Source organism: Pecten maximus, chromosome 16 (genome assembly GCF_902652985.1).
Source record: "Pecten maximus chromosome 16, xPecMax1.1, whole genome shotgun sequence".
NCBI classification, from domain to species: Eukaryota; Metazoa; Mollusca; class Bivalvia; order Pectinida; family Pectinidae; genus Pecten; species Pecten maximus.
Genome location: NC_047030.1, coordinates 35,186,847 through 35,196,830, shown reverse-complemented (window position 1 = coordinate 35,196,830; position 9,984 = coordinate 35,186,847). Strand labels below are relative to the sequence as shown.

At 35.7% G+C, this 9,984-nt stretch overlaps 1 protein-coding gene across 1 annotated transcript in view; it reads right to left on the bottom strand.

The window, feature by feature from the left end:
* Positions 1-8,466, bottom strand: part of LOC117344798 (uncharacterized protein DDB_G0290685-like) — a 9,376-nt gene extending 910 nt beyond the window's left edge. The window contains exons 1-2 of the mRNA XM_033907623.1: positions 8,422-8,466; positions 5,964-6,559 (exon numbers count right to left, since the gene is read on the bottom strand). Coding sequence (XP_033763514.1) covers positions 5,964-6,559; positions 8,422-8,466 — 641 coding nt within the window. The remainder of the gene's footprint in view (positions 1-5,963; positions 6,560-8,421) is intronic.
* Positions 8,467-9,984: the final 1,518 nt, after the last annotated feature.

The following is a 9,984-nucleotide window of genomic DNA, read 5'->3' as shown; positions in this document are numbered from 1 at the left end:
AATGTTTAAAAGTATATAAAAAATGTTTGAGAATTGTATATAATTGTTTTAAAAGTGTACATAAAAACAATTGTTTGAGAATTGTATATAATTTTTTAACATTGTATATATAAACAATTATTTGAGAATTCTATATAATGTTTTAACATTGTATATATAAACAATTATTTGAAAATTGTATATACATTGTTTTAAAAGTGTACATAAAAACAATTGTTTGAGAATTGTATATAATTTTTTAACATTGTATATATAAAAACAATTATTTGAAAATTGTATATACATTGTTTTAAAAGTGTACATAAAAACAATTGTTTGAGAATTGTATATAATTGTTTTAGCATTGAATGTAATTGTTTTAGCATTGTAAACAATTATTTTAACAATGTAAACAATGCTGTATATATTTTTATTTAATATAACATTGTTGCATAAATGCTTGAACATATTTCATTGTTTTCGCATTTTAAAATAAAATATATCAGTTAATATCCTGTTTTTGATATTTTGATTTTGTGAAGAGAGTAAGATACACCAGAGACGAAAATGAAGCTAACTGCACGATACAGCTGTTTTGATTTAATATTTTGCAGCATCTTATCAACATCTAGGAGCATTTAAAGAGGACTTCTCCTCAATTTGATTAAAATCATAAATTGTGGTCCCATTCCGTAACCTTTACTCCGTTGAATTTAATCAGTTTGGCATCCTCTGACTTTGTATGTGTTTCGGGAGACTGCAGAACCACAGTATTATGTTCTTTATACTGCTACAACACAGCTCGTCTGTGATCCCGAGGGTCTACGGAATTAGTATCTGGGAGGTGACGGAGGACGTTCAAAATAGACTGAATTAAAAATCCATATTTGGATGGTGAGGTGCATTTACCCAAAAATGAGATACATTTCATAATTGCGGAGTTTTAAAAAAACGTCAAGAACGTGTATGTATATGAATGAAAGCAGGACATTCAAGTTACGGCGAAACCTCTTTTTATCATCTGAGACTGCGCCAAATCGAACGAATCCACACGCTGAACTGAGTGCTTGTTATGTCAATTTGGATATCATTTATGAAAAAGAAACCTTTCATGAAACACCGCGTTTATTTCTCAAGAAAGATAATAGCCAAATGCGTATACATTCCCTTGACCGATAGGTGATGCATATCAAAGTGGGTTAAAAGCCCTGTATCTGACGGTCATTATGTACAGAAGACGTAAGGGAAAGTGTAATTTCCAGCATTAATCAACATCTGCTTAAGAGGCCATCCTAACAAGTAGTGGACTGGGAACAAAATGTACCTGCTGTTATGTACATGATCCTCAACATTGACTTATATGGGAACACCCTGCATATGTGAGTCTTAATGTTTTTGTACCATTTTAAACAAGAAACTGATGTTTGATTGACATTGCTGTTCGCCCTATATACAAAATAAGGTTCGCCAGTGACGTTGAAACAGACCGAGACTTTATAGTGTAATCACACTGGAATACTCTCCCTAAGCACGGTAGCAGATCACCGTATCCATACTGGTACTGGGTGAATCGTTCTCGTCATGTTCCAGATGATCGTTAAGAGAAATTTTATGACCTAAGGTGAGTTAGTGTTATAAAGAAAATGAGGAGGGGAAGAACTTTTAAAGGAAGAAATGCAATACAATCTGCATGCATACATCGATTGTTTAGAGGAACAAGGACGTATCTCCAACAAGGAGTGCTTAGAAGTAAAGGGCCGTATCTTAAATTTATCAATTTTTAGATTTTAATAAATTACAACTACGAGTGAGATTTTCTTATAGAATTTGTACATTATATCAATTAAATTGGTCTAATTCTATTAAAATATTATGTGATTTAAATTTTTTTAGATAATTTCCATTGATATAAAGTACATATTCTATAAGAAAAGCTCAGTCGGAATTGTAATTTATCAAAATCTAAAAATTGATAAATTTGAGATACGGCCCTTTACTACTCCATGTTGGAGATACGTCCCTATTCCTCTAAACAAACGACATGTAGATATCTTTTGTTGGCTTTAAATGAAATAGTCAATAGGGAATTGTCTGATTTTGTTAGTATCTGTACACCCCACCTTCTTGATAATGCTCAACATGAAAACCATAAATAAAATTTCCGCGGTTTGAACGGAGCGAATTAGACGGAAATCATTTTCCCTTAGGTTGCGAGTTTTCTCATAGGTGGCGTCATGGTATTTGCACGTGCAGTTGACAGTGTTAGGTATCACGTGTGTCATTCAGCGAGGGTAGACCAGAGGCGACACACGTGTATACGTAAATAATATCCGAGATCAAGTAATTGCTTGTTTTTATATAAGATGGTATACATGTATACATGATTAATTGCTAAAATATATGTATTGCATTTCATAATTTTAATGATTTCTACAGTGGGGAATTTGAGGTCTATAGTACATACATGATGTTGTAATGTGTGAATGAGTGTACGAGTTCGAGTATTTGTAAAATGTGTCGGCGTATACCTATCGCTAGTTACCAATAAATATAAGCAAATTTATTTATACAAGAGTTGAGTTTTTCCTATGAGAAGTGATGCAGTGGCGTTAACATATATAGGTAGGGACTGTCCAAATTACCTGTTATCTGGACAGTAAGTAGTTATGTGTTAACATACATTGTATGTAGGTATGGACTGTCCAAATCACCTGTCATCTGGACAGTAAGTTGTTATGTGTTAACATACGTAGGTATGGACTGTCCAAATCACCCTCTATCTTGACAGTAAGTCGTTATGTGTTAACATATGTAGGTCTGGACTGTCCAAATCACCTGTTATCTGGACAATAAGTTGTTATGTGTTAACATAGGTAGGTAAGGACTGTCTAAATCACCCTCTATCTTGACAGTAAGTCGTTATGTGTTAACATATGTAGGTAGGGACTGTCCAAATTACCTGTTATCTGGACAGTAAGTAGTTATGTGTTAACATACATTGTATGTAGGTATGGACTGTCCAAATCACCTGTCATCTGGACAGTAAGTCGTTATGTGTTAACATACATGTATATAGGTATGGACTGTCCAAATCACCTGTCATCTGGACAGTAAGTCGTTATGTGTTAACATATGTAGGTATGGACTGTCCAAATCACCCTCTATATCTGGACAGTAAGTTGTTATGTGTTAACATACGTAGGTATGGACTGTCCAAATCACCCTCTATATCTGGACAGTAAGTCGTTATGTGTTAACATATGTAGGTAAGGACTGTCCAAATCACCTGTTATCTGGACAGTAAGTTGTTATGTGTTAACATACGTAGGTATGGACTGTCCAAATCACCTGTTATCTGGACAGTAAGTTGTTATGTGTTAACATATGTCGGTATGGACTGTCCAAATCATATGTTATCTTGACTGTAAGTTATGTGTTAACATATGTAGGTATGGACTGTCCAAATCACCTGTTATATGAACTGTAAGTTATGTGTTAACATACGTAGGTATGGACTGTCCAAATCACCTGTTATCTGAACTGTAAGTTATGTGTTAACATACGTAGGTATGGACTGTCCAAATCACCCGTTATCTTGACTGTACCCCGAGTGACTGATTTTACCCGAGTGATTAACATTGATATAAGCAGTGTCTGACCTTTGATCTCGGCTTAATATAACTTTACAATTACAATGAAATATTCACTGTGAAATAGAGTTCTTTCGTTTTGGAGGACGTTGATGGGACCAAAATCCATTTCCTGTCGCCATTACAACTCGTAGAAACTTCATACTTTTCTAACTCCTCTCAATATTTTATATTTTCTTCCATGATGAAGTATTTACCTATAGCCTTCCTTGACCTTATCCGTCGCGACAACATCAAACCTTACATCTCGTGGCCAAAGTGTCACCATGTTCAATAATAACTGAATTTTCATATAAAAGCATTATAAAATAATAGAAAAAATGCTTAAATAGGAATTCTTCTAAATCCTCTAATGCTTTCTTGCATTCCTATAGAATATTTTAAACTACGGACTTCGAATTCCCCCAACTTGATGTTGATGAAACCGTCGATGATCCTATTACATTCCACTAATTAAATCACAAGTTATAAATGGATGATTAGGAACCTAAACTAGATATATATATTTGCACCACTTCAATAACTGAGATCTATATCAGTACCAAGTTTTCCACAGTCTCTTCTTCCGGTGGTACTAACTACAGATTGGGCATTGAGACATCCGCTTTTACCACAGCTCGTCGTTTGTGGCGACGAACTGTAGGAACCATTTTGTAGAATGTGACTTATCTTCTCGGTAATAGAGAGCGAGCAAAGTAAATCGACTATATTGCAAAATTTGGTCCAGTTTTCCAATAATTCTCTTTTAGCATTAAAGTTTATCGTCAACCGACATATATCACTATATATTTGTACTGTCTACTTTATGGCCATCCAGTTCAAATTCTTGGCGTAAAAAACCAATTTGACCAATTCCCGTATAATGTGAAAGGGTTGAGTTTCAAACCCAGGAAATCGCACGACATAAAATATCCCATAGAAAAGCATTAAATAATTTAAATTCCTTAACCAGGATTGTTTCCGTGAAATCCAAGAATGTTTTCCTAGGGTTAGGGTTTGGGGTTAATTCCTAATCATAAGGAAATTTTCAATTGCTGAATTTCAAGAAATCAAGGAAAACTGTGTGTTTTTTTTTAAATGGGGCTTTGATGATATTGTCAAAGTGATGTACATTTCAATTGTCGCTTAAATTCCCTCGACGTCCGTGCAATCATGCTTTTCTTTCGCATAGTCATGGCTTTTATTAAGAGTGCATATGGTCCAGTATCAAAAAAAGATCGACACTGGTTTAGTTTAAACATATTTGTTTTGAATAATTCAAATTAAATTCACTTCAATTCAATTCAACTTTATTCCGTAAGTTTTACAACTTATTGGGTAAATAGTATACATACATTTAAGGACAAAGGCACCCACTCTTACATGACTCATCATTTATTCTACAAATATCATTTATTCTACAAATTATTATACAAAAATAATACTTACTCTCTTCACATACATCTACAGTCAACAAAAATAAATCTTATAACAATCTTAAAGAACAATCACAGTTAATATATTATTTATGTAATAAGCTGAAAATGAATATGATTTAATGAAGATTTGATAACAAATCTTTCCTACGTTTATTTGCTAGTGATAGATATTTCCATTAACGGTTAAGTTCTTTTCCACCCAGGTTATCAACCTTAGTAAGGTCATCTCAATTATACAATGGTACATCGACACGTGTCTAGGGTTTACATGGATAAAACTAAATTTACTTGCAAAATAATACGGATAAAAAACAAGTCCCATGTATTATGTATCGAACAAGACAATCCAAACCTTTGTGTGTTTATTTTATATAAATCAAATTTCACAGTTCCTAATTGAGTGTTGACAGCCATACGCTAATTTGAAAATTCAAGATCAACTAATAAACAACATCTGCCAGTCACTTACATCTAATTATTTTACCTTTCGTGTTATTTTGTATTTTGCAGTTTTTTTTAGCCGGGTTGGTGAAAGTGTGAAAACTGCTAAAGAGCAAACCCTCGTTGGACTAAAGTACGGATGTAGTTTTTATCTGAAGAGGAGAGAAAATCTCTATAGGGGCTACAAAATGAATTATGTAAACCTTTTTTTTCTTAAGTTCAGATGAATTCCTTTAAGCCGTTGATTTTAACGTCATTAAATCAACAGTTTCATCAATATTGGACATGGTCAGTCACCATGGTTAAGATACGGAGAAATGGTAAAATAAATGGTTTTCAGAAAAAGCTCCACAAACCTATTTTTATCAATGTAACTTTGATTTTATCGGCAATTTTAAATTGGTCGTTCTATCTAGAAAGGAAGATGTATCATTAAACAGAGAATTTGAAGGTGAGGCTTCTTATGGAAAATAACAGAAGAGCTGCGAATAGATGTTTACGAAAATGTCTGTGGCCTATTTCACCCTCGTTGTCAAGCCAGCTGTCACTGTGGCCTATTCCATCCTTGTTGTCAAGCCCGCTGTATCTGTGGCCTATTCCATCCTCGTTGTCAAGCCCACTGTCTCTGTGGCCTATTTCACCCTCGTTGTCAAGGCAACTGTCACTGTGGCCTATTCCATCCTTGTTGTCAAGCCCGCTGTATCTGTGGCCTATTCCATCCTTGTTGTCAAGCCCGCTGTATCTGTGGCCTATTCCATCCTCGTTGTCAAGCCCACTGTCTCTGTGGCCTATTCCATCCTTGTTGTCAAGCCCGCTGTATCTGTGGCCTATTCCATCCTCGTTGTCAAGCCCACTGTCTCTGTGGCCTATTGGATCCTCGTTGTCAAGCCAACTGTCACTGTGGCCTATTCCATCTTCGTTGTCAAGCCCGCTGTCTCTGTAATATATACGATCCTCGTTGTCAAGCCCATTGTCTCTGTAATCTATTCCATCCTCGTTGTCAAGCCAACTGTCACTGTGGCCTATTTCATCCTCGTTGTCAAGCCAACTGTCACTGTGGCCTATTCCATCCTCGTTGTCAAGTCAACTGTCTCTGTCATATATACCATCCTCGTTGTCAAGTCAACTGTCTCTGTTATATATACCATCCTCGTTGTCAAGCCAACTGTCTCTGTGGCCTATTCCATCCTCGTTGCTAAGCCCACTGTATCTGTGGCCTATTCCATCCTCGTTGTCAAGCCAACTGTTTCTGTGGCCTATTCCATCCTCGTTGTCAAGCCCGCTGTCTCTGTGACCCCTTTTCTCATTTTGAAGATATCACGTTACTGATTTGACCTAGAGTTACGTAGCAGCAGTAATTAACGGATCAGAAGACGCTAACTACACAGAAATACATGGTCTTATACTTCATTTACATATTCAAAGGTATCCACAACATAAATGTGTGCTTCGTGTTTTCCCCGCGTTTTATCGAATTTGAATCAGGCTTTCGGTCTCATTTAGATGTTGACATTGTGTGTTTGTTCGGCATAGCCGTATAATATTCTTTTGGCCCGGATATGACGCGACAGGTGGCGTTACTGGTCAAGATGAAGTATGTGATTGGTCAATGTAGCGGTCAATGCAAAATGCAGATATGCAGTTAAAAACGAAACAAAGTTAAGATCGAATGCAAGCTGAATTAAATGGATGTATCTTTTCAAATGACACATTTATGAAATAAAATTCCTCATTTAAATGCACTCTTATTATCACCAAAAATGATTGAAACTGATATAATTAATTTTTCTTTGTTTTCATGGTAAATACTCAAATCTGATTGGTCGAAAAATTCTTTTCATTCTTCTATGAAAGAAATTCCGAGAATGGCGCGAAAAATGTGATGTCACAATACGACAATTGACGTTTCGTATTGATTTGAGAAAAAGAATCCCAATTAAAAACCAGTAAAATTGTACATAAAACATGTTTTAAATTAGAAAATCATTTTCAAAAATTAATTATAAGCGTTGATGTCAATTATTTTTTTTAGTTTCATCGGGGTATGAAACAAATTTTGTCTGCAAACTTCTGTAAGAATCCGCTACGCAGGATTCATACAGTTTGCAAACAAAATTTGTTTCATACCCCGATGAAACTAAAAAATGACAGCAATGCTTAAATAATTTTGTTATCTGTGCTGAAACACATTAGTTCGTTCATTTATTTCACCAGCAGATGTATGTTATAACCACAGGCATTAAAACTATGCCGTTTATCTTTTTTAAAGATATTTCTTGTTTGTTTCTTTTTTACCTTTTCCTTTTTTGTTCGTATTTTGCCGTCATTCATTGATTTTCAGTTAGAAGGTCGTTTCCATGTCGATATTCTATGTTATAACGAAATGTCAACACTTTGAATGTGTTAAGGTGTCGAGAGAATTTGTCGGTTGTCTGTGTATAACACAGAGTGTCACAAATGGGTGATACACGCGATACACATCCAACAGGACCAATCTTTTCTTATATCTTGTTCAATATCCAAAAACACCAGATTCTACCTCCTTTGTATTTATCTGTCTATTCATCTTCCTATACCCCGCCCCCCGCCTTGTATCCGAGCGAAATTACTTTGAATTATTAGGTATGGATGGTGTCACGCGAGGGCGAATTTCAAGAGCCATCACGTTAAAATTTCGTAGTCTAGACACGAATGCTTAGCTGTAGTGAAAAGGCGAGGCTTCGTCAAAGGAGACATTATGAAGGAGAGAATGGTTAAAAAATGATAACCCCCCTCCCCTCCCCCCCCCCAAAAAAAACAAAACAAAAACAACAACAACAAAAAAAACCACCCAAAACCCAAAAATTTAGTTGCCTCTTACGAACCATGCGACAGGTCATTAGGTACAATTTTTACGTCTAACCTTCAGGATATGTATTTTGTGTCATGCTTACCTTCAGGTAATAATCATCCGGATGACGTAAATGTAGCAGCAACATACTATAAGGTACTTACAACAGTTTACAGTACCTGAGTACCCAATTAGGTGAAGGGCGACAACTCTCCAGTGCGAGAAGGTAGTTATTTATCCGCAATTTAAACGTAGTATTTGGGTACTGGACATCTTAAGACGAATAAATATGCTCAAAAAAAAAAAAAAAAAAAAATGTCGTTACGGTTCTGTAGTCGTTACGGTTCAATAGTTGTTTCGAGGAGGTGACTTTCCAGACGATCATAACATGTGATAAACATGATAGCTGGCACGGTAGTTATTCGCTAATCACGTGGCAGTTAGTTGAAACCTAGCCTTCCTTTGATCACAAAGCTGTTGATTTCGCGATGCTCCATTCTATAATAAGATATACTATCACGTGACACCGAGTCGCTATAAAAGAGGAGGACGCACCCAGCCATATACCATTTCCAAGCTGACAACCGAGCCAGTACATGGCAACGTACTTGGTCGACGGAAAATTCCGTAAAGATCTTACTTGTCGATCGCTTAATGAAAGGATCGGTAAACCGCCTCAAGCAAGGATGGTTAACGATAAACAAAACAACAATTCGACGCTGTCGTATGCTATGGAAGGGAATGACGATTTTGAATGCAGTCAACACTCGGTTTTGAATAGAGAGCAGTCGATGACATATTCTAATGTGTCAGAACATCAAGAAAATGCAGGATATCATACCGATGTGAGCAACTCAGATAGTCAAAAGGATGGCGAGGCATGCGAGACAATTTCAAAAGTGACTGACAGTAGTTCTAGTACTGAAGCAGTCAATGGAGAACTCAAGAAGGAGACTGTGGAGAAACGTGTATATACATATCAAAACAATCCATTTGTGAGGATTGAATATACAGAACATAGAGTCGACCGGTCGCCCAGGATAAAACACAAGTACTGCTTAGTTCAACGAGACGAACCCGCAGAAGGACAAGATCCAATTCCCAGTATAAAAGGAAATGCTATCATCACTCGAAAAAAAGTTGAATCCATCTTGCGTTCATATTCCACGGAGGAACAAAGGAAGTTAAGAAAAATGGTTTCAATCTTAAAGAAAACGAGACAATATAATATGTGACTAATTGGATCCTTAGTGACATGATATTTGACCGTACGCCATAAACAATCGCTTAATTGATGATATCATTATATAATGTATTGTGCAGTCGAAATACAACATTACCATATCTAGCCGACGAGGAACTGTTGATAATAACATTAATGATAACAAAAGTTATGTACAGGACAATTTCGTACTAATAACTGGGACTTGAACAACATCAGACATACTTAATTGTAGCTCATATTCAGGAAGTCCGTAACAGGAGGTATGTTGAGTTGCTGCTTGAAATAGTATGTTAAGATTTCTTCGGAAAGGGATTGTTGTGTTTTGATAGTTGGGATAATAATAGTAATTATTTGGAAATAACTTTTCTTCGAGAAAACATTACTAGTAATAGAAAGTAATTTTACTTTAAAAATGTGAATGTATATTTCTACGTTGCATTT